Here is a 25,474-nt window from a genome sequence, read left to right as displayed (position 1 = left end):
TCAATCTCTATCTGCATTAAGCTGTAGGGTAACCACATCTAAAGAAGTATTATCCACAAAGCTCTCAATTTGCACATGTGACACAGTGGTGCCAACTTCTGTTTAGATTCCAAAACCTGAACAATAAAAGCAGAAGTTGCTGGAAATACGAAATAGATCAGGCCGCATCTGCAGAGAGAATGGCAGGGGGAATGGGTAGAAAGGACAAAATGAACGCATTTGGGTTTAAAATGATAAGCAGACAACTTCACATTGTTTTTTAAATCAGAAATGTTTGAAATTATTTTAAATTTTGTAATGCAAATTAATGGGCCAATGATTTTGAGATATTCAAAATTTGTTTGATAATATATGAAAAATTCAAACTATTCTTTACAACCTAGTTACACATGATATTAGATATACAAATATAATCAGTGATATTGATTGATTATTATATTAACATTGCAACTTTTCCAGATATGGGCTTCCTGTTAACTTCCAAGCCATGCTTCTACAACCAAATAAAAAAACCATGAAGCGACTACGAGATGTGCTAAATGCACTTTTTAAACATCTTGATGAAGTTGCTGCAGCTAGCACCATTGATGTAAGTGGGTGCAATCATACGTATGTGTGATGTTGTTATTTCACTGAAACTGTTTGTTTGACTGAAAAGATTAAGAATTCACACCTTGTCAGTGCCTTCTATTCATCCTGTTCTCCAACCATTCTCATTTCCCTACCAGTTTCTCTCAACTCCTTTCATGAAAAGGAGACCAGCACAACTACCCAAGATTTATTTTTGACCACTTGTGTAAAGGGGAATCTATTGGCTTGTGAGGTGGAAAGTAAAGCAATAGGCTCTATAACACCTCTCTCAAACTAGTTTCTATGTTTGTCTGTGCATCAAGGCAAGTCCTGTCTTAAGGGAAGTTGGAGAACCCCAGGAAAGTAGGAAGAGGTACAAACCTGACCAGATGCTTCTGTTTTGATGTTTTAATCAGTTTTACATTAACTATGACCATTGAACAGATTTTAAATGTACTTCTCAAACTGAACTTTCACTCAGATGTTTACATCTTGCTTTGTGCCTGGAATTTAGGATTCAGATGCAAAGTAGAAAAAAATCAATTTCTCATTTTTCTTTAGGGGGAATTGTATTATGGACAAAGCAATTCTAAAACTGTTCCATGTAATAGATATTAAAGATCTTGTATAATTCTCGAACATTTTGTTTTTGGTCAGCTGAGTCATGTGTTATGTTACACTGACCATGGTAAAGATACTTAAGCTATTCTATTGAGGATTATACATGAGTAGAATTCTTATTTGGAAATGTGTTGCTGGAAAAGCGCAGCAGGTCAGGCAGCATCCAGGGAACAGGAGAATCGACGTTTCGGGCATAAGCCCTTCTTCAGGAATGAGGAAAGTTTGTCTAGCAGGCTAAGATAAAAGGTAGGGAGGAGGGACTTGGGGGCGGGGCGTCGGAAATGTGATAGGTGGAAAGAGGTCAAGGTGAGGGTGATAGGTCAGACTGGGGTGGGGGCGGAGAGGTCGGGAAGAAGATTGCAGGTTAGGAAGGCGGTGCTGAATTTGATGGATTTGACTGAGACAGGGTGGGGGGAGGGGAAATGAGGAAACTGGTGAAATCCGAGTTCATCCCTTGTGGTTGGAGGGTTCCCAGCCGGAAGATGAGGCACCTTCCCAGCACCACTCCAATCTTCACATCAGGATGACCCGACCTGTTGGGACACGCTTTTGTAAGTTAATGTGGAATCAACTGAAAAGCACCCTGAGCCCCACTGTTAATTCAGCCCTCATATCTGGCTCAGATCTGACTTTAGTAAGGTTACCTAGAAACAAAATTAGCCTCAAAGAGACATTTCATTCATCTCCTTCCAACCCCAGTTTTAGAGAAAATCTGGCAGGCAGATACTAGCTGAGTGGATTTAGCTTGAGTATAATCTGGTTAATCTTTTATTCCGTTTGTTTGTGTTGTATTGTTATTTATATGCCGTACAAAAACATTTTTCTGAGATATAAATGGATTTGTAGTTCATTGAAACTGTCCCATCTCATGACACAACTCTTCTGCATTGGTGACTATTTGAATGCCCACATTGTTCTCTCATTCCTTGAGAAATGCATATTTTCCTAACATTTATATTTTTAACATGCTTTTGAGTGATTTAAATTGCATACTTTGGTCTTTTTAAGCTCTAGGTAATATAGTCTTCAACTTCTTCCATGTTTGCTTACACAAATGTATTTGTAAATAACTTATAGCAAAGACCAATGCCTGAAGAGTCTTCAATGGTTATGACTTTTCCTTACTTTAGAAGATGAATCACATTGTACAGCACACGGTTTTTATTTTACTTTTGACAAGGGATACGGGTGTCACCATCAAGGCTAGCACTTGTTGGCCATCCTTAAATGTCCTTGCTGGAATTTGAACTTGTGGCCCCAAGGTCTGGGCATCTGGATTACTAATGAAGTAACTTACCACTGTGAGAAAACCATCCCAGGATAACCAACCATGAATTAGTTAGATTGTACTTAGAAGGTATTTAGTTACTTCATTGATTATTGCTTCAAATGTCTATCCTCCTTGTGGGAGGAGGCAATAAACATTGTGAGATTTAAATTAGGTCATTTTCTTAGGTGCTGTGCAGTCACATAAGGATTCAAGGTGCACACAAATAGTAGTGCTACAGTGAGAGTCATATTTCCACAGGGATCATAATAGAATACATTGCCAACATCCTCAAACACTCTTTCCATTACCAGGACTGCTGTGGAGAACCTTGCAGTACTCAACTGAATAGGGAGTAGTAAGAACCACGGTGTGGTCATTATTAATTAATGGCCTTTATCATAAAAGTAAAAGCTAAAGAGGAGGAGATACCATAACAGGAATGGAGGAACAGGAAGAGAAAGAGAGGCTACAGTGCAGACTGCCTCTTTCAGTCTAGGTTCTGCAGGATCAAACTAGTGATACTAAAAACCTCAAGCCTGCCTTCCTATTCACTAACAGTCCTGTACTCGTTATGTTTTGAAAGTGTCAGCCATGGCTAGGTTGGTAGCACAATTTAATTTATCCCTTGTCTGCAACCTTCTAGCCTAGATTACTCTTCTTTCTATTTGAATAATAGAAACCCTATAGTACAGATAGAGGCCATTCAACCAATTCATGTCTGCACTGACCCTTTGAAGAGCATCTCACTGCTACACCTCTCTCCAGACCCCCAACCTGTCTGCATAATCTCACATTTCCCATAGCTAACCCATCTAGCGTACACATCCCTGTACGCTGTAGGCAGTTTAGCATGGTCAATCCAGCAAATCCACACATCTATGGACTGTGGAAGGAAGCCAGAGCACCTGTTGGAAATCCAGACAAACACTGGGAGAATGTGGAAACTCCACAGACAGTCATCCAAGACTGGAATCAAACCCAAGTCCTGGTTCTGTGAGGCAGAAGTGCTAACTACTGTCTCAACGTGCCATCCTGTTAACATCAATCTGGGGCATCAGCCCAATTCAGTGAAGACTACAGGAGGACAGGCTGGGACATTCACCTGGAATACCTGTAAGTGAGATGCCAACCTGGTGAGTTTACAACACAGGACTATCTGCGAGCCAAACATTCGAGATAGCATGCAATAGATAGGGCAAAGTGATCCCACAATCAGCATGCCATATGCCTTCTTGACCACTCTATCGACCTGGGTTGCCACCTTCGGGGACAATGGACCTGAACACCCAGATCTCTCTAGACTTCAATTTTCCCCAGGGCTTTTCCATTTGACATGTAGTTTGCTCTTGAATTGGATCTTCCAAAATGCATCACCTTGCATTGCCCGGATTAAACTCCTTCTGCCATCTTTCTGCCCAATTTTCTAATCTATCTATATTCAGCTGCATTCTCTGACAGTCTCCTTCACTACCTGCTAATCCACCAATCTTAGCGTCATCTGCAAACTTGCTAATCAGACCACCAATACCTTCCTCCAGATCATTTATGTATATCACAAAGAATAATAGTCCAACACAGATTCCTGTGGAACACCACTGGTCACAGTTCTCCATTTTGAGAAACTCCCCTTCCATTACTTCTCTGTCTCCTGCTGCCCAGCCAGTTCTGTACCATGGGGGACCTTATCAAACACCCTCCTAAAGTCCATGTATATGACATCTACAGCCCTTTCCTCATCAATCACTTTGTCACTTCCTCAAAGAATTCTATTAAGTTGGTAAGACATGACCTTCCGTGCACAAAAACAGGCTGCCTATCACTGAGAAGCCCATTTTCTTCCAAATGTAAATAGATTCTATCCCTCAGTATCTTCTGCAGCAGTTTCCCTACCACTGACATCAGGTTCACCAGTCTTTAATTACCTGGATTATCCCTGCTACCATTCTTAAACAAGGGGACAACACTAGCAATTCTCCAGTCCTCCAGTTACTCGCCCCATGTTCAAGGATGCTGCAAAGATATCTGTTAAGGCCCCAACTATTTCCTCTCTCACGTCCCTCAGTAAGCTGGGATAGATCCCAACCGGACCTTGGATCTTGGCTACCTTAATACCTTAATCTTGTATATTTATTCAATAAGTGAGAGGAAAGAATATCAAGGCAGATCACTGGCCAAAGTTTGCAGTTGGCTTGTGTTTCAGATGGCAGATTCAGTTTTGGTTTGAGAACCCAGATTTGAATGCGATGGTACATCAGATGCGATATTTCGGAGGGGCATCTTTTTGTCAATTAGAGATGGCAGCTGGGGTCCAATGTCAGGAGGTCTGTTCAATGCTGGCTACCAGTGCAGTAAGACTACTGCTGGTGGTCCAGCAGCAGGAATGGCAGCAATGCCATGAGGCACTTTCATTAGGAGTGCAACAACAGAGTACTTACGTTGCAATCTGGTTACTGTCCTTAACTGGATAAATAAGAATTTGTAGTCAAGTTGCCATCAACAGAGATGAGGGCTTCCTTCAAGTTATTCAACTTGGATCTTTTCAAATATGAAGCAACTTTTTCTTTAATAACACTTTGATCACAGTTAGGTGCCAATTATCAATGTTGACTCAGTCTACTCTCTGGAAATACAAGGTGTAAAGCAACAGTAACTTCCTATATTCAGCATTGGGTTATCCAGAGTTGTGCTAATGGTTAATTTTCTAATGTTCATGAATTGAACTTTATATTGCATGGGGTACAATTACATGTCAACTGACAGTATTTAACAGAGAAATAATGGTGAAAGTCAGATAGTGGGGAAAAAAGGGCAGTTTTCCGCTTTCTGCAGGTGGTGAGAAGGACAAATAGAACATGGTCTCAGAGAGATGCTCAGCCTCTTCTTACCAATGAAGCAAATAAGTTTTGTGTGACAAGGTTCAATCCATTACCAATTAAGGCTTTTAAGTGATTAACAGCCACTTACAGCCTCACCACTGATCCACTTATCTGCCTTTCCAGCAGGTGAGAAAACCCTGCCAATCAAGTTGGGGATGATCCCTCCAGTTCTGGCAGCAGTTCTGGGCAGGGATAGGAGCTGGCAGTGCTCCCTTTATTTCTACACTGTGAGTCTTTGAAACGGATCCAGCTTCCTCCGAGCCAGCTTTTCAGAGTGAACAGAACCTCTGCCACTCTTCCTTTTTTTTCTTTTTTTAATTTTATTGATCAGTACAAAATACAGTTAACAATAAACAGAAAGCAGCAGTTCACAAAAAAACACTATATACAGTGGAAAGGGCATCAAAGCCAAACCCCAAACCCCATCCTTCAACCGGTTTTCAGGGAGATGAGGACAAACCTCAAGTCCCACTTGCGCGCAAAGATAAAAGTAACAAACACAGACAAGACAGTACAATAAAATGAGCAACAGTGCATACAACACAGACCCAATATAGCTAAAAAAAGATACAACACCAGTTTACACCACATACTGATCAGACCATCCTTGGCTAGCCTTCCTACGGGAAAGTCATCGGCCTTCAGGTCTCCAACAGTCCTGCGTACTAACCGATCCTCCCCAGGCCCGCTTTGACACTCCTGTTCTTATCTGTCAACCAGGGCTCCCTGATTAGACTAGATTAATAGCCCCAATTAGGGAACTCATATTCTGTGACATCCACCTACCTGACTTCATCACAATCACTACACCTACAAGTCCCTCTACTCACAATCCTCAACCTGACACACCTACAATTCTAATTAATTTTTATTTAGAGCTCTATTTGAATAGGATGAGGGACTGAGCCGGACTGAGTTTCTTCAATTGCGCTTCTCAAATCCACAACCCCTACCATCTGAAAGAACATAGGTAGCAGGCACCAAGATCATCATTACTACTAGGTTCCTAACTTGGAACTATGTTGCTGTGAATGAGAATCCTTTGCTCTATTTCTAAAATTGTTAGACTGGATGGGAAATGTTGTGGGGTGCACACAGTAGCCTCAAGTTGCTTGCCAGTTCAGCTGGTGCCAAAGGCCAACCAAAAGTTACGAAGTACGTTCTATCAATTGTCACTATAATGTAGTATAAAAGAAAGGTGGATGGTACAATTTTTGGAGGTGTAGGCCGTTTCCACAGTGGATGCAGTTTTCTCCAATTGACAGATGTAGATGCTAGATTTTGTGGAATTCAGGCTGCTGATTGCTAAGTAGGCTAAGATTGTAGAAATTGCTTACTGATGAATCCCTTCCCTCATCCTAAATTCTTTGCTTTTATGTTTAGGGAGAAAGGCGGCTAATACTTAGCATAGTCACTGATCTTGTGGAAATTCAGGACTATTATATTCCTAATATATTTGAGGGAATGAAAACATTTTTAGCAGTTCTGTGTTCCTACCAAAAGGTGGTAGGCAAGTACTTTGTAAGTCTAACCGAAGTCTACAATCAGAACCATGCATGAGTAAAAGTGGTTTCAATTTTACCTTTACCAGAGAATTGTTTTTATAATTTGTGTAATTATCACCTATGCTGTTTGCTTGTAAACTCCAAGCACTGGACAAATATTCACAAATTCCAAGAGTATTCGGTATATGATGTTCAAGAAATTGATCTCTCTGAGGAACTTGACATCAAATCACTACAAATTTTATAAGTCTTGCAGTTGATGCTTGATATTCTCAAATGGAATGTTGCCTTAATTGGGGCAATTTATTTACTTTTTTCAAGCTATTTATGTTTTGTTCTTATTACATTCAAGTTTGGAATGAACAGATTCAATATTTTCATCTGAGAAGCTATGTGGGAAAACCTTGATGGCATCAACCAGATGCATTTTAACATTTATTTTGCTTGTTTTACAATGAATTAACAATATTCCACAGGTCCCACCTTTAAAACTTGCAAACGCTTTGTTAACTGTTTAATGAAATTATATGGTAGGTCTAGATACAGGCAAAACAAATAACATTCTTGTCATTGAGTTCTCTGCATACTCAGATCCTTTTCTAGTTCTTGCCAAATGACTAAATAACCGATACAGCTTTCTCCCAAGAAAGTCCAAATCAGAGCTCTGAATTCTCTCACCATTTAATTAAACACATAGACCATGGATAAATTTTGCTGCGGTACAAGAGAACAGCAAGGTACCGTGGTAACATGGCTTTCTGTTGCATTTTTGCCACCAGGGAAGGTATCCAGTCACAGGCAGGGAGACAGTTCAGCTATTTCCTGAACAGTGGTGGAATTCAATAACATCCCAGTTAAGGCTATAAGCAGGAGGAACAGGAAAAGGCTATTCGGTCCCTCAGACCTACTATGCCACTCTATAGGATCATAGCTGATCCAACATACCTTATGTCCATTTTCCTGCCCCTTCCCCATAACCCTACTGATCAAGAATCTACCTATCTCAGCCTTAAATATACACAAAAAACACTACCACAGTGTACTGTGCGGACAGAGTTCCAAAAACTCACAACCATCTGAGAAAAGAAATTCCTCCTCATTTCAGTCTTTGGCTCCCTTTTATTCTGAGACTCTCCCATGATGGAAAACATCCTCTCAACATTTACCCTGTCAAGTCCCTTTCAATTAGATTATCTCTCATTCTTCTAAACTCCAATGGATAGAGTCCCAATCTGTTTAACATTTGCCAACAAGACTGTCCCCCCAAACCAGAGAATGTATACTCTCAGGGATGTAGTATTTTTCTAGTAGGAGAGGCTTCAACACATTGGAAGCAGTCAGGTCCATGGAACCAGTCTCCCTGGTGCAGAATGGGGTTTGTGAGTTGGGGAAAGCCATCTTAATTGGAGACTCGATGCCCCCAAAGAGGAGCAATGAGTGGGAAAGGTCGCCCCTGCACCTCCAACAAGGCACCTGGAAGACCTGACCAACCTGACCTTCATGACTTTTTATTTTAGTCTTAAGTCTTCAAGAGAGCTTCTATGTTTAGGTATTGTGTTGATCACCTCTCTGGCTGCCAAGAGGTCAGAGCTGCCAATGCTTTTTGATCTAGCAGCATAGGGAATCTACTTATCTTAAGAGGCTGCCTGTGGGAATCTCTCTGGGTTAATCCTGTTGATGGTATGTAGGCCAAGGATTTCACTTGGTCCCAAAGTCAGCTCCAGTAATGGTGATGAAACAACTAAGGATGAAATTAAACTGCTCATTTGCAGATTATCTGTCCCTCATACCTGGCCCATAGGGAAGAATAGTGAACCAAGAACCCAGGAATGCAGAGATTTTTAATGCTGGCCCACATGTGAACAGGAACTGGTGCCAATGGGTAGAGGCAGAATAGATAAGTGCAGTGGGCCTTGGGACCTGCTGTCTAGTGATTTTTGTTGGTAAACAAAAGATTCTAGAGTGGATAAAAGATCACTGTGACATTCCCTTTTTTGACCTTTGCATTTCGAGGATGGTAGAGAAAATCAGCTCTGAGGAGAAAGTGAGGACTGCAGATGCTGGAGATCAGAGCTGAAAATGTGTTGCTGGAAAAGCACAGCAGGTCAGGCAGCATCCAAGGAACAGGAGAATGGACGTTTCGGGCATAACCCCTTCTTCCTGAAGAAGGGCTTATGCCCGATACGTCGATTCTCCTGTTCCTTGGATGCTGCCTGACCTGCTGCGCTTTTCCAGCAACACATTTTCAAAATCAGCTCTGATCCAATCAATGCAAGTTGGCAATTGTACAACCGGATATAATGCTGAACAGTATAGTCAAAATAATAAGGATAAAAGCCAAAGGAATTCATGTTAAAAAAACTGTAGAGTGCTCTGGTGTGTCACCATGGTTTCTGGTTACTGAAACACAAGATATTCAGGCTGTTGGTGCAGATCAGGGGAGAGCCATGAGATTAGTTCCTCATTCCCAGTATTAAACGGGGGAATAATCATTTGAACCCAAGGGCTTCATTTCAATGCAGCAGGCCTAACTCCTATCTCACTCAAAAAGGGTGGCACTGGAAAAGCACAGCAGATCAGGCAGCATTCGAGGTGCAGGAGAGTCGATGTTGAATGCCTGAAACATTGACTCTCCTGCTCCTCAGATACTGCCTGACCTATGCTTTTTCAGCACCACCCCTTTTGACTCTGATTCTCCAGCATCTGCAGTCCTCACTTTCTCCTCACTCCCATCTCAATCAAGTGTCAGTGCTATGACATATGATCATTAAAGTAGGAGGGCATAGTCGGGAAAGGCAATTGGAAGGGGTTGGAACCCGGAGCATGTGAGGTCCAAGGCTTGCTTGAAAGCTTTGAAGGTATACTCTGGCTTTTCATCACCTATAAGAAAACACCGAACTTCAATCCCTGCTAATTCATTTTCTTGGACCTTTTCTGGGCCAACATTGCATGGCAACATGTTTACTTGGTATTCCTTGCCTGGGCATTGATTTTGCAATGCAAAGTTAAAACACCGTTGAAGTGTGAATGATACCATAGCAGCCCGACTTTTAAATGTTAATGATGCTTCTGTCTGCCTGATCAAGGACTTTACTTGCTCCCTGAAGCATACCTATTACAAAACAGCATGAGCACAGGTACAGCATAGATCTGAGAGTCCCCTGGTGCTAATATTTTGACCTCAGTCCAACCTGCACCCTTCCCCTGCCCAACCTAAAAGCATATTTCTAAATGGTGCAGTAATTAGAATTGGTCATGTGTTGTCAGGGGACTGAGTCATGAGGTTAGACTACAGAGACTTTAGCTTGATATCCTTGAAAGAAAGTGGCTGAAAGGTGACTTTATGGATGCGTACTAAAAATTTTGGATCTGGAATAATATATCAAATTAAACTGCTGCAATAGCATATTTGTTCACAATTGTTAACAGAAAATGGGAGACTGTTATAAAAACATTTGTCCTGGTCACAGAATGTCATCAACATTGTAAGTGACTTCTGCATAGCTGGGTGCATAAGCTCTGGAATTATTTATGGCTTTGATCATGGGAAGAGCTATAGTGTCCTTCTGAATGGATGAGCTAAAATAGGCCAAACAGCTGTCTTCATATATCACGTGATCTTAAGACCCTTATTATTGAAATAATTTAATACTGTGCTGATTCCATTTCTATTGCAGGTCAACATGGATATCCCTGGACTGAATGTTAGCCAACAAGATTACTATGCTTATGTCTACTTCAAAATTGACATTGATTTATTTAATTTTAAGTAAATCTTTGACTAAAATGTGAAAGAATGAATGCCACTTGGATTTCTGTGTAGGACGAGTTTCTAAAATATATATATATATATATATAAAATATATATCACATGCACGCACAAAAAAATATACACATGGAAGTGGGTTACTTGATAATTTAAAAAAATCTTTACTTAATTCAAATAAGATTTTAAAATATGATGATGGTTAAGGCTTGTCTTTTACTCAATTTAAAAAAAAATCTGTATGCCTCTGTCTTATTATCAAATCTTCCTGATTACAAATAAACCATATCTTTGTGAGTATATTACCTTGAGCCATCTCTCTTTACCATTTTATGCTTTTATTTAGCTGAATTATTCAAAATTCAATCATCATAGTATTGAATTTATGTTCTTTTTACATCAAATATTTATTCATACACACAATAACAAAAAAAGTTACATCATGTCTGTTTTTTCAATTCAGTAAATTGAGACCTCTTTTTGTAGCTTTGAGATTTAAAAACAAATCCTTATTTAATTTTTCTTTGACCCTTTTAAGTTACAATTGTACCACTTGCCACTAAGGCTCAGGCATTCCACTCGCTATTGCCAGCAACATCCATCACTGGCTATCACCTTAGCCTGCGTGGTCTCTGTGCTGCCTACTCACAGAATCATAGAATGCCTACAATATAGAAGCAGGCAATTCAGCCCATCAAGTCCACACCAACCCTTCAAAAAGCATCCCACCCAGAACAACCCAGACCCACCCATCTCTGTAACCTTGCAATTTCCATGGCTAATCCACCTAGCCTGCACATCCTGGACACTGTAGACAATTTAGCACGGTCGATTCACCTAGCTTGCACATCTTTGGATTGTGGAAGGAAACCCACACAAACAGAGGAAGAATATGCAAAGTCCACAGACAATTGCCCAAAGGTGGAATCGAACCAGGTCCCTGGCACTATGAGTCAACAGTGCTAACCACTGTGCCATCTTGTTTTGCATATCTCAACACTTTTACCCCACCTACATTGGCATCAGGTCTACTCCCTTAGACTTCGAGACATTACCATTTGCTTGCAGGACAGGGAACGAATTAGGTCTGTATAGTGCTGGTGTATGGGTGTGGCATTGATGTAGCAATGTGCTGTACAGCAACATGTCTATCCACTTGACTGATGACTGCTGACAAGCATTACAAGCTGCCTGGTTTTTTGACTGTACTGAACTATAAGGTAATGCAGTTAGCCTTCGACTCTCGATGCCAAAGCAAAGCACAAAAAGGCCTGGCAAGGATGCTAAGTATAAGTGAAGACTAAGAAAGCATGACAAACACTGGACATGGACCCTGTCTCTCTTCAGAAATAAAGTGAGTGAGTGTTAAGAGAGTGAGCAAGCAGCCCTGAGATGTAGCCTGGTCCAATCCATGACAGACTTGGAGGGGGGAGAAGTATACTGTAAGTGGATCAAAGATGTGTCATGAGGGTGCAGAAAGGTAGGTACATGTTCGCTGCTGATGTAGAGTGCATGCAGTCACTACATATACAGTGTGCCCTAGATGTCGATGCCTGGTGCCCAAGCTAGAGATCCAGAGGAATGTGCAACAAACCAGACACCCACTCTGACTTTCATGTCAGGAATTAGTTTCTAGGAGAAAGTGAGGACTGCTGATGCTGGAGATCAGAGCTTAAAAATGTGTTGCTGGAAAAGCGCAACAGGTCAGGCAGCATCAAAGGAACAGGAGAATCGACGTTTCGGGCACAAGCCCTTCTGCAGGAATTAGTTTCTGTCAATAGGTGGCCAAATCAAAATCTGCACACTAATGAGGTGAGTTTAGGTAGTAATAGGGGTGATAATGAGCAATAACCTGTCTTAACAGGTTATTGTCTTTAACCAGTGATAATCTTATCTCGATATTTGGAATTGAGTTATTACATCTGACATCGATTAGATTAGATTCCCTACAGTGTGGAAACAGGCCCTTTGGCCCAATCAGTCCACACCGATCCTGCGAAGGGTAACCCACCCAGACCCATTTCCCTCTGACTAATGCACCTAACACTATGGGCAATTTAGCATGGCCAATTCATCTGATCTGCACATCTTTGGATTGTGGGAGGAAACCGGAGCACCCGAGATAGGCCTTGCTTGACGTCTCATGTAATTCTATCAAATTTTTCTCCTTAGCTGACATTATTGTTTTGCTTTAACTTTATCCTCTAGGCCCCGTGACTGTGATTAAGATACTTTTCCTTGTTTTAAAATTGCATCAGCTTTGACCAATGTAGCACTGTTGGATTCAGCACTTCCTCACTGTGTGTGCAACATCATGAAAGCAGCGATTGCAGATGAAAAACATCATTATGAACGATGGTAATATCATGGCAAGGCAATGGCACAGTGGTTCCAGGTTCAAATCCTGCCATGACAGATGGTTAAAAACTCATTCAGTTCACAAAGGTCCTTTAGGGAAGGGAATCTGATGTTCTAAACCTGATTTGGCCTACATGTGACTCCAGACACACAGCAATACGGCTGACTCTTAATTGTCCTCTGTAATGGCATCACAAGCCATTCAACATTGTCAAACTGCTAAAAAGTCTCAAGACGGAATGAAAATAGGAGGATCAACTGGCAGCAACTTAGGCACCTGAAATGACAATGGCAAGCAAACTTAGCCCTGTTGACCTTGCAAAGATCTCTGGGGGCTAATGCCAAAATTGGAACAGCTGTCTCAAGGACTAGCCAAGCAACAACCTGACATAGTCACAATCGCAGGATCGTACCTTACAAGCAATGTACTGGCCATTACCATCACTAACCCTGGGTATGTCTTGTCCCACCAACAAGAACACCAAGCAGATGTAGTGGCACAGAGGTATACAATTGAGGGGGAATTGTACTGGGATTCCTCTACATTGGTTTCGGACCTCATGAAACCTTATGGCAGCAGGTCAACCATCTCATTAATCATCATTTACCCTCCCACCTCACCTGATGAACCAGTACTCCTCCATGTTGAATGCCACTTGAAGGAGGTACTGAGGGTAGCAAAGACACAAAATGTACTCTGGATGGGACTTCAGTGTCCATCAGCATGAGACGTTCAGCAGCACCGTTACTGACTGAACCGGTTGAGTCCTAAAGGATACTGCTGCTGGTCTGGGCCTGTGCCAGGTAATGAAGGAACCAACAGGAAGGAAAAATATACTTGACCTCATGCTCACCATGTGATGCCTCATTTGCATCTAGCCATGACATATCAGGAAAAGAGAGCACCACACAATCCTTGTGGAGACAAAGTCTCATCTTTACACTGAAAATATCTATCTAACATCATACTGTGTGGCACTACCACCGCGTTAAATAGTATAGACTTTGAAGAGATCAACAACTCAAAACTGGGCATCCATGAATTGCTGTGGGCCATCAGGAGTAGCAGAGTTTACTCCAACAGAATCTGCAAACCTCATGGCTTGGCATAACGTCCACTCTACCATTACCATCAAGCCAGGGGATTAACACTGTTTCAGTGCAGAGTACAATCAAGAGTCAACCTTATGAAGTTGTAGAACAGGACTACCGGCATGCCAGACAGCATAAGTAGCAAAAATATCCCCATCCTCAAAAACGGGGACATGCACCACATCAGTGCAAAAGAGAAGACTGAAGCATTCATAAAATCCTCAGCCAAAAGTGCCAAATGGATAATCTAGTTCGACCTTCTCTTGATCTTCAGCATCATTGGTGCCAATCAATCTTGATTCACTCCACGTGCTATCAAGAGTCAACTGGAGGCACTGGATAAGGTAAAGGCATTGGGCTCTGACAACATTCTAACAATAGTACTGAACGTATGTGGTCCAGAATTTGCCAAACTCCTAGCCATGCTGTTCTAGTAGAGTTGCCACAATTGGTATCTACCTGACAATATGGAGAATTGGCATATTTTGTTCTGTACACAAGAGCAGGATAAATCCAATCCAGTCAATTACCAGTTATCAGTCTATTCTTGATCATCAGTAATAGGATGGATGGGTCCATCAACTATGCTATCAAACAGCAATAATTGCTCACTGATGCTTAGTTGAGTTTTGCCAGGGTCACTCAACTCTTTGATTTCATTACAATCTTGATCCAAACATGGACAAAAGTGCAGAATTCCAGAGATGACATTAGAGTGACTGCCTTTGACATCAAGGCCCCACATTTGAATGAGCGTCTCATCAAGGAGCCCCAGTAAAACCGTGTTAATGAGGATCGGAGGAGAGCTCCCGGCTGGTTGGAGTCATACCTGGCACAAAGGAAGATAGTTGATGTTTTTGGAGGTTTGTTATCTCAGCTCCGAGACATCTCTTCAAAAAACCCTAGGGTAGTATCCTATGCCAGAACATCTTCAAAAGAGATCAAGAAAAAACTAACCGACCTAGCAGTGAAATTGGATTGTTTAAAATGACAAAACAGGAAAATGAGAAGTTAGTTTTGCTAAAGTACTTGCAGCAATCTCCTACAAATCCACAGCTGACAAAATCAAAGGGGGTGAAGTGTTACACCTTGAAGCACTGGCAAGGTGAATGGATCTAGAAGCAACATCATGGAGAAAATGGAAAGATTCTTGGCAGTCAGAACTGAAGACCAAATTCAGCAGATTGCCGGTCTTCTTAATTGTTTGCTGTTCTCAAGTATTGCTAGCAAATACAATTTTCTGCTCACCCTTGGAAAACTTGTCTAGTGATGGGAATGTATCAGAGTGCTGTGCCAACACAGCTTACCTCTATTTTCCTGCCTATACCTCAAACCCTGCCTCCAAAGGCATATGAATTAAATCAGTGGGTATAGAAATTGTGCTATTTTCACACAAATTAAGCAAAAACGTAGGCATTTTAAGTCCAAGATTTTAACTAAAATCATTAATAATCATGAATGGCAGGCATTTCATTTAATGATCCCTGGAACAATAATCAAGTAGAACTAATGTTATTTAGAACTAAATCAATTGATTCTAACATTGATTTTAAAAGTTTCATTTTCAGCAACTCTTCTGAGTAAATGACTAAATAGTGTACTTAATAAAATACACACATTAGCTAAAGTACTCTCAATGACTGACTGATAAATCCCTAAAGAATTGTAATACATTTGTTAGACTGGAATGTTTATAACAATGTAGTATTTATGGTATAATCTTTGAGGAGAAAGTGAGGTCTGCAGATGCTGGAGATCAGAGCTGAAAATGTGTTGCTGGAAAATCGCAGCAGGTCAGGCAGCATCCAGGGAACAGGAGAATCGACGTTTCGGGCATAAGCCCTTCTTCAGGAATGAGGAAGGTTTGTCCAGCAGGCTAAGATAAAAGGTAGGGAGGAGGGACTTGGGGGAGGGGCGTCGGAAATGTGATAGGTGGAAAGAGGTCAAGGTGAGGGTGATAGGTCAGACTGGGGTGGGGGCGGAGAGGTCGGGAAGAAGATTGCAGGTTAGGAAGGCGGTGCTGAGTCGGATGGATTTGACTGAGACAGGGTGGGGGGAGGGGAAATGAGGAAACTGGTGAAATCTGAGTTCATCCCTTGTGGTTGGAGGGTTCCCACCCCAGTCTGACCTATCACCCTCACCTTGACCTCTTTCCACCTATCACATTTCCGACGCCCCTTCCCCAAGTCCCTCCTCCCTACCTTTTATCTTAGCCTGCTGGACAAACCTTCCTCATTCCTGAAGAAGGGCTTATGCCCGAAACGTCGATTCTCCTGTTCCCTGGATGCTGCCTGACCTGCTGCGCTTTTCCAGCAACACATTTTCAGCTATTTATGGTATAAAGCTAACAATCTAAAGGTTATGATTTCAGATCTTGCCATAAGTTGTGAAATTGATTTCAATAAATCTCATAACAGTACCAGATAAATTATTACTTTGTCATTGAGAAAAGATGAGCAAATCTATGGCTGGTCAATTCTTTGTATTATTCCATAAATAGTTTCAGTGTTAGGAATCACTATTAATACAAAAGCAATGACTGAAATTTCTCAGCCTTTTACTGATGAAGTAGGAAGCAGAAAAGCTGAGAAAATGGCAGGGTAAAGTGTTAAGATAGAAGCCAGACACATTCCCACTGTAATGTTATTTTGCTAGTGGTGGGAGACATTGTAGTCTAGAATCCCAGTGGGATGCTGATTGAGCAACTTAACCAGTCACTTTCTCATGTTGGCCTGCTTTTCGTCCCGATTACTGTGGGCTGATTGCTTGATCCCGGCATTTCCAATACAACCTCAACTCTTTTAGAGGGCAACTAGCCATTGAGGCACTGTCAGCAAAGCCCTCTGCTCACAGAGGGATGCTGAGTTACCAGACCTCTGGTTGGAGTCAGGCTAATTTTCATTGGAATGTAGCCCTGGCAACAGTCTCTAATTAGTCATTGTTGGCATCCAGTATGTTGGCAACCAGTTGGCTGGATCACTGGTTTGCAATACAGTGATACTAACAGTAGTAGGTTAAATTCCCACACCAACTCAGATTCCATGAAGGATTCCCCTTCTCAATATCTCCTCCTGCCTGAGGTGTGGTGACCCTCAATCTAAACCGGCACTGATCGTCTCTTTGTAAATGTGGTGGCACAGTGGTTAGCACACTACCTCACAGTGCCAGGGACCTGGATTCAATTACATCCCTGGAAGACTGTGTGGAGTTTGTATTTTTCTCTGTGTCTGTGTCAGTTTCTCTAGGTGCTCCAGTTTCTTCCCAAAATCCAAAGATGTGCAGCTTAGGTGAATTGGCCATGCTTAACTGTCCGTAGTGACTACGGATGTGCAGGTTAGGTGGACTAGCTATGGTAAATCCTGGATTATGGGGATAGGATGAGTCTGGATGGGACGCCCTTTGGAGGGTCAGTACAGACTTGATGGGTTGAATGCATAAAAAAGGAAAAGTCCAACCCCAGTGGTTAATTTTGTGCTCTTCTTGGCATGATAATAATATTGACAGAATCTTAACATTCTGATCCCAGGATAAAGCCAGTAGAAGTAGAATAGTGTGGTACAGAATCATACGGGATATGACCCTGAAAAATTCTTAAAATCTAGATTCTACGATATGCCAATGTACAAGCTTCTTTATATTAATGGTGGGACAAGAAAATAGGTATTGGGAATCAAGAGCATTTGAATAGAAACAGTGAAATCTCTGGAGGATGTGCATCATTCTTAATGGTAAGAGTCAATCTATTTTAGGCGGAATTTCAATGCAAGTGTTCACACAGGCAGCTCAAAGTGAGTTCCAGTCATTCAACCCCCTTGAACTGGAAAAGCTCTGCTGAAATTTGAACATGTGATTCGATAGGCCATTCAACCTCTCATGCTTGCTGTACCATTTAAAAGGATCATGTCTGATCTGATTGTAACTTTAAATCCACATTCTTCCTACCGCTGATAATCTTTTGACCCCTTGCTTAACAAGAATATATCTACTTATGCCTTAAAGTATTCAAGAACTCTTACTCCACTACCCTTTCATAAAGAGTATTCCAAAAGCTCACAATCTTATAAGAAAAGATTTTACCTAATGTCAGTTTTAAAAGACTAACCCTGATTTTTAAACAGTGATCCCTAATTCTAGATTCTCCCTGAAGAGTAAAGGTCCTCTCCATTTATGTCAAGACCTCTCCAAAGTTTATATGTTTCGATCAAGTCACTCTTATGACTAAATCCAGTGGATACAAGCCTAGCCTGTCCAGACTTTCTTCATAAGATTACTTGGTCATTCCAGGTATCAGTTAAAAAGTGTGACACCGGAAAAGCACAGCAGGTCAGGCAATGTCCCAGGAGTGGGAGAGTTGACGTTTCAGGCATGAGCCCTTTGTCAGGAATGTGAGGGGTTGTGGCAAGGGGGCTGAGAGATGAATTGGAGGGAAATGGGGGAAGGGTAACTGGGAGGGCGATAGGTGGATGCAGGTGGGGGTGATGGTGATAGGCAAGAGCGGAGGGTGAAACAGTTAGGTGGGAAGGAAGATGGGAGAAGTTCAAGAGGGCGGTGCTCAGTTGGAGGGTTGGATCTGGGATAAGATGGGGCAGGGGAGATGATGAAACTGGTGAAATCAACTGATGCTGTGTAGTTGGAGGGTCCCAATTCTTCCTTGTCTATACCTTAAATAGATGATTTCTTACCTCTTATACCCTCTGGTCCTAGACAGCTCCACAAAGGGAACAATCTCTTAGCATTCTCCCTGTGAAGGCTCTCAAAAATCTTATATCTTTCAATAAGGTCATCCCTTGTTCTTCTAAACTCCATGTACTACAGGCTCAAGCTATTCACCATCCCTTCATAAGTAAAGCCTTCCATATCTGGGATCAACCTCACAAACTTTCTCTGGACCGTCTCTAATGTCAGTGTGTCTTTCCTTAGATAAAGAGACCAAAACTGTTAACATTATATTTGATTTCATTATTTAGTGACCTGCAAGATGTAGCAATGTGTCGGTTTATCATTTCCGTATTAATTTTTTGTTTAACCTTCACTCTACTCTTTGATTTACTGCATCTTCACAAATTTGATTAATTGCCCAACAATACAGTAAAATTCTCTCTACTTCCTTAGTTATACATCCGCACCAGCACAATTCAGTTGGAGTTCATCTCATCGGTTAAGATTCCATTTCCCAGGTCCTGGATGCCTGTACTCCATGAATTGGAAGCTACTTCTCCCATATCAGCCTTTGAGCCACCCATTCAAATGCCCAATTTTATTTGTCCTTTGTCAATTTGGACATGGCTTAGGTAATCATGTAGAGATTATGACATTTGAGGTTCTGCTTCTTAATTTGACACCTAGCTCTTCATACTGACTGCAGAACATGTTTCTTTGTCCTACCCATGTGTTAGCCCCTACATAAGCCTTGACATCTGGATCTTCCTCCCACCCAAAGTTCCTCTCCAGACTGAGCAAATATCCTGAATCCTGGCATCAGTCAGGAAACACAGCCATATTGACATGGATTCCTTACTGCAGAGAACAGTGACAATCCCCTTCACCGTTCTGTCTTACACTTCTACTACTACATTTTTCTTACTTGCCAGTCTTGAATGTCTACCATGATGCCATCATCAGTTAGTTCATGCCATGCTGTAGACTTCTCATCCAAACTTTTCTTCTCAGGAAAATGTAGAACTTAACAGGTGTAATATATATTCTTCATTGAAAAGTATCCTATATAGCAGTATCAGGGAATCAAGGAGTCATAGTGTCATACTGATGAAGAGGCACCTCAATTATCCAAATATCAATTATCCGAATTTCGAATTATCCGAAGGAGATCTGAAGTCCAGATAGAAACATTACATCAAAGAGGTGTTTCCAACACTGATTGTGCCTTTTGTTTACAGTGATTAAAAACAAACTCGGTTTACTGAAATGCTGCCGAGAACAGTCCTGGTCTTTGATGGGATTCTAGGCACCAACTGACGACCTGCCCTCTCTCTCCCCACACTTTTCCTGGAGTTCTATACAGGCGTGTACCCTGAACCCTCCTTCCCCAGATAATCTCTCCAACATTGCCCTGTAAAGGGCAAAGGTGGAACTTGTCAAAAAGTTGCAGTAAAAATGTGTATATGGCTGTGTGCGCATGTGGGTGTGTGTGTGTGTGCATGTGCATGCACTATTTGTAGACTCAACCCCCCCAAAGGCAGCAGCAGTCTTACTGTCAGTATCCAATGGTTGCCCCAGGGAGGGAATGTGCGGATGGGAGACAGAGGGGTCGGATGGTGGAGGACTTCAGCAATGCTGCAGGTCTCTTACACACAAGAGTGTGTCTGCTCAGAAACAAACCCTGTGACAGAGAGTGGGAGCAAGGTGGGCAGAGCGAGGGAAAAGGAAACTTCAGAAAACTCCAAGCCCCTGAGGAAAGGGATTGAATCAATTAACCGAATTATCTGAACGAAATAGTAGCCGCCCATCTCGTTTGGATAATTGAGGTTCCTGTGTACAGCACGGAACAGACCCTTCGTTCCAACTCGTCCATGCCGACCAGATAGCCCACTCAATCTAGTCCCACCTGCCAGCACCTGGTCCATATCCCTCCAAACCCTTCCTATTCATACAGATGCCTTTTAAATGTTGCAATTGTACTAGCCTCCACCACTTCCTCTGGCAGTTCATTCCACACACGCACCACCCGCTGCGTGAAAACGTTGCCCCTTAGGTCTTTGCCCTCTCACCCTAAACTTATGCCCTCTAGTTCTGGACTCCCCTACCCTCAGGAAAAGATCTTGTCTAATTACCCTATCCATGTCTCTCCTGATTTTATAAACCTCTATATGGTCACCCCTTAGCCTCCAACGCTCCAGGGAAAACACCCCCAGCCTATCCAACCTCTCCTGACAGCTCAAATCCCCCAACCCTGGCAACATCCTTGTAAATCTTTTCTGAACCCTTTCAGTTTCCCAACATCCTTCCAGACCAGAATTGCATGAAATATTTCAGAAGTGGCCTAACCAATGTCCTGTACAGACTCAACATGACATCCCAACTCCTGTACTCAATACTCTGACCAATAAAGGAAAGCATACCAAACACCATCTTCACTATCACATCTACCTGCGACTCTACTTTTAAGGAACTATGAACCTGCACTCCTAAGTCTCTTTGTTAAGCCCTGATTTGCCTTTCCAAAATGCAGCACTTTGCATTTATCTAAATTAAACTCCATCTGCCACTCCTCAGCCAATTAGCCTTCTGATCAAGATCCTGTTGTAATCTGAGATAACCTTCTTCGCTGTCCACGACACCTCCAATTTTGGTGTCATCTGTAAACTTACTAACTATACCTCTTATGCTCACATCCAAATCATTTATATCAATGACGAAAAGTAGTGGACTCAGCACTGATCCTTGTGGCTCTCCATTGGTCACAGACATCCAGTCTGAAAAACAACCCTCCACCACCACCCTCTGTCATCTTTCTTTGAGCCAATTCTCTATCCAAGTGGCTAGTTCTCCCTTTATTCCATGATATTTAACCTTGGTAGCCAGTTTCCCATGGGGAACCTTGTCAAACTCATTACTGAAGTCCATCTAGATCACATCTACCACTCTGCCCTCATCAATCCTCTTTGTTACTTCTTCAAAAAACTCAATCAAGTTTGTGAGGTATGATTTCCCATGCACAAAGCCATGTTGACTATCCCTAATCAATCCTTGCCTTTCCAAATACGTGTAAATCCTGTCCCTCAGGATTCCCTCCAACAACTTGCCCACCACCGACATCAGGCTCACTGGTCTATAGTTCCCTGGCTTGTCCTTAACACCTTTCTTAAATGCTGGCACCATGTTAGCCAACCTCCAGTCTTCCAGCACCTCACCTGTGACTATTGATGTTACAAATATCTCAGCAAGAGACCCAACAATCACTTCTCTAGCTTCCCACAGAGTTCTAGGGTACACCTGATCAGGTCCTGGGGATTTATCCAGCCACCAGGAAAGTCAGTTCACTTATGCAGAAATCTTTTTCAGCAGTCACAGGCAAGTTGAACATTGAGTGAATGGACTCTCTTCCTGATGGCCTCACTGGCCTCAGATTTGACATCTTAATGACAAAACGGGTTCCACTCATGTCCTGCACTTGGGGAAATTCAGTAATGGAGGTGAAACTCACTGACCTTTGCAACTGCAAAACATGGCAAACAGTACTGAGAGGTGTGAAGTATTCTATGATGAGGGAACAAATCTATGATCACCTGGCTGCTGAATCATAGTCTCCTGCAACATTGGTTCTCTGTCTTTAGCTGTAGAACTTATGCTGAGGATATAGCTTAGTTGCCTGCCCTTGTCCTTGCGTGCATCCTGTGCTTCCCACTACGATCTCATATATGTCCCTATCCAGACTTTCAATGAACTCTTAAACTAACTTAGTTGGCAAATTGGGTGAGTTCTCATGGTCAGTCTTCTTTTGCCCAGGTGAAACCAGCAATATCAGCAGATGTCACAATTATCATCACATGCCGAGCTCCATTCTTGACCTTGGAGAGGCCTAAACATCCTGCCCATGGAGTCAAATGTTTTCATTAGTTATTCTTAATTAATATTTAAATATACACTCACAGCAAACATTAAGACCATATAGCAGTTAAATTCTACATTTTCCCCTTCCTCTGCCTGTTTCTTCTGGTATGGCTCTGATCTCTCATTATTTATATTGTTTCTAACTATATTAATCCATAGTCATCCTTTACCCATTTTCGGCGCCAGTTCCTATCAGTTTTCATCAAGGTGCTCCAGGTTACCTAAATATTTATCTTTAGTCTCATGTCCATGGATTCACAGGAGAACAGAAAACCTTAGTGTTATGATTAGCAAGGCATAAAGGAGAACTAAGTCTCCAGATTGTTGTGATAAATTGAATCCCAATATAAACATGAACAAAGTGGCCTTAAAAGAAAGCTTTAACGGACCCATGTTCAGACTTACAGTCTGTTCCTTTTGCGGTCTTTCAGTCCTAGATATTTAAATATAGAACCAGAGATAAAATGGAACACAATGTAAACAAAGTATTTTCATGCAAGTTCTCTTTATAAACTTAGTTTTGATCTTTATCTCTAACAGAGTAATATGAAATATATTCTAATCATTTCATTGCCACCATTGTACATAAAAAGTTCATTAAATAGTTTATCAAAGCAACACCCTTAAATTTCTACCATAAATGAACAATGTTAACATTTAAGTATTTGTTTAAGTAGATGTACTATTAAGGTCTGGAAAATGTTTAATTCAAACAGTCACCTAAGAATTAGAATCCATTCAGAATTTTTTGACTTTCAAGTCAACTTATTTTTTATTTGTTTAACTTTCTATATAAGATGCTGCTTTGTTATTCATATGGCTAGTCCTTCAACAGAAAACGTACCAAATCTTTAGCATCGTCAGGCCTATTGTTTGTCTCACAGAATAAAAATAAGGTACCTGGTTCCTTGTTACTTTTGTTTAACCAAAAGCATTTGCTTTAGGAGGAGAATGTCGTCTATTTAAATGTTGCTGTCTGGACAAATTTTGTATATTGGGTAGTCGGCTTACTGAGCTCTTTCCCTGTCCATATTTTCAATGAACCAGAGATCTAATATATTATAGGCTGCAGAATTTGACAAAAACACAACCAAGAGTTAAAGACACACCCACCTCAGTCATGCACATCCTCCATTTTAAGCAATTGAAAAAATATTTTGTGCTTTAGTGTTGGGGTTTGCAATATCACTGTTATTCTATAAGACCTTAAGATGTAGCAGCAGACGTAGGTCATTTAGCCTATTGGGTCTGCTCCACCTTTCAATGAGCTGATCTGACAATCCTCAATTGTACTTTCCTGACTGTTCTCCATATTTCTCCTTAATTCTCTTCCTGATTAAAATTCTGTCTGTCTCAGCCTTGAATATACTTCACGACCCAAACTTAACAACCCTCTGCAGTAAAAAAAACCCACATATTCACTACCCTCAGTGAAAAAGAATCCCTCCTCATCTCTCACTTAAATGTGTAAGCCCTTATTTGAGATTATGCCCTGCTGGTCTTAGTCTCTCACAAGGGGAAACAACATTTCCACGTCTATCCTGCTAAGTCCCCTAGAAAGCTTGTATATTTCAATAAAGTTACCTCTCATCCCTCTAAATTTCACCAAGTACAGGTCCAACCTATTCAACCTCTCCTCATAACACAAACTTTCCACATCTGGTATTAGCCGAGTGCATTTTCTCTGAACTACCACCAATGCCAATATATCTTTTCTTAAGTAAGAGGTTGAAATTGTTCACAGTATTCCAGTTATGGTCTGACTAGTGCCATGTGTAGTTTCAGCAAAACCTCCCTACTTTTATATGCCATTCCCTTTGAAATAAAGGCTAAAATTCCATTTACCTTCTTCTTTCCTGCTGAACTTATTTTTGTGGCTTTGTATCTCCTATACTATTCTTCAGGACCAAACACAACATTGCCACAATACCATGCATAAAAAAGGGTTAAGTTTCCACTTCTGTACTCTGGTTGTTCATTGGGTGACTTGAATAAAATGTAAATCATAGGCAGAAATTGCACATGCTAGAAGTACATTAGTGGATATTTTAGCTGAAAGCTATTAGATTTTGGTTGTTTAACATAATGATCCGCCAAAAGACCATGTCTAAACAGCTGGCATTAAAGAAACAGCAGAGGGAGTTTGGTTCTTTCTATTCTTATACTATTTTCAATTTCTCCACTCTGTGCACCTGCTTTGGCACCTACAGATGTTTTTAAGACCATAAGACATAGGAGCGGAAGTAAGGCCATTTGGCCCATCGAGTCCACTCTGCCATTCAATCATGGCTGATGAGCATTTCAACTCCACTTACCCGCATTCTCCCCGTAGCCCTTAATTCCTTGTGACATCAAGAATTTATCAATTTCTGCCTTGAAGACATTTAGCGTCCCAGCCTCCACTGCACTCTGTGGCAATGAATTCCACAGGCCCACCCTCTCTGGCTGAAGAAATGTCTCTGCATTTCTGTTCTGAATTTACCCCCTCTAATTCGAAGGCTGAGTCCACGGGTCCTAATCTCCTCGCCTAACGGAAACAATTTCCTAGCGTCCACCCTCTCCAAGCCATGTATTATCTTGTAAGTTTCTATTAGATCTCCCCTTAATCTTCTAAACTCCAATGAAAACAATCCCAGGATCCTCAGCCGTTCCTCATATGTTAGACCAACTATTCCAGGGGTCATCCTTGTGAATCTCCGCTGGACACGCTCCAGTGCCAGTATGTCCCTCCTGAGGTGTGGGGACCAAAACTGGACACAGTACTCAAAATGGGGCCTAACCAGAGCTTTATAAAGTCTCAGTAGCACAACAGTGCTTTTATATTCCAACCCCCTTGAGATAATTG

The 25,474-nt window shown here is 41.6% G+C and overlaps 1 protein-coding gene across 2 annotated transcripts in view; it reads left to right on the top strand.

Annotated features, from left to right (window-relative positions):
- Positions 1-10,908, top strand: part of LOC122541274 (V-type proton ATPase subunit C 1-A-like) — a 72,314-nt gene extending 61,406 nt beyond the window's left edge. For both annotated transcript variants that reach the window (XM_043677908.1, XM_043677901.1), the window contains 2 exons: positions 460-589; positions 10,520-10,908. In XM_043677908.1, the coding sequence (XP_043533843.1) occupies positions 460-589; positions 10,520-10,615 (226 nt within the window). In that variant the 3' untranslated portion in view covers positions 10,616-10,908. The remainder of the gene's footprint in view (positions 1-459; positions 590-10,519) is intronic.
- The last annotated feature ends 14,566 nt before the right edge of the window (positions 10,909-25,474 follow it).

The sequence above is a fragment of the Chiloscyllium plagiosum genome, chromosome 3, assembly GCF_004010195.1.
Source record: "Chiloscyllium plagiosum isolate BGI_BamShark_2017 chromosome 3, ASM401019v2, whole genome shotgun sequence".
NCBI classification, from domain to species: Eukaryota; Metazoa; Chordata; class Chondrichthyes; order Orectolobiformes; family Hemiscylliidae; genus Chiloscyllium; species Chiloscyllium plagiosum.
Note: the sequence above shows the minus strand (reverse complement) of the source record. Positions and strands in the feature narration are given on the sequence as shown.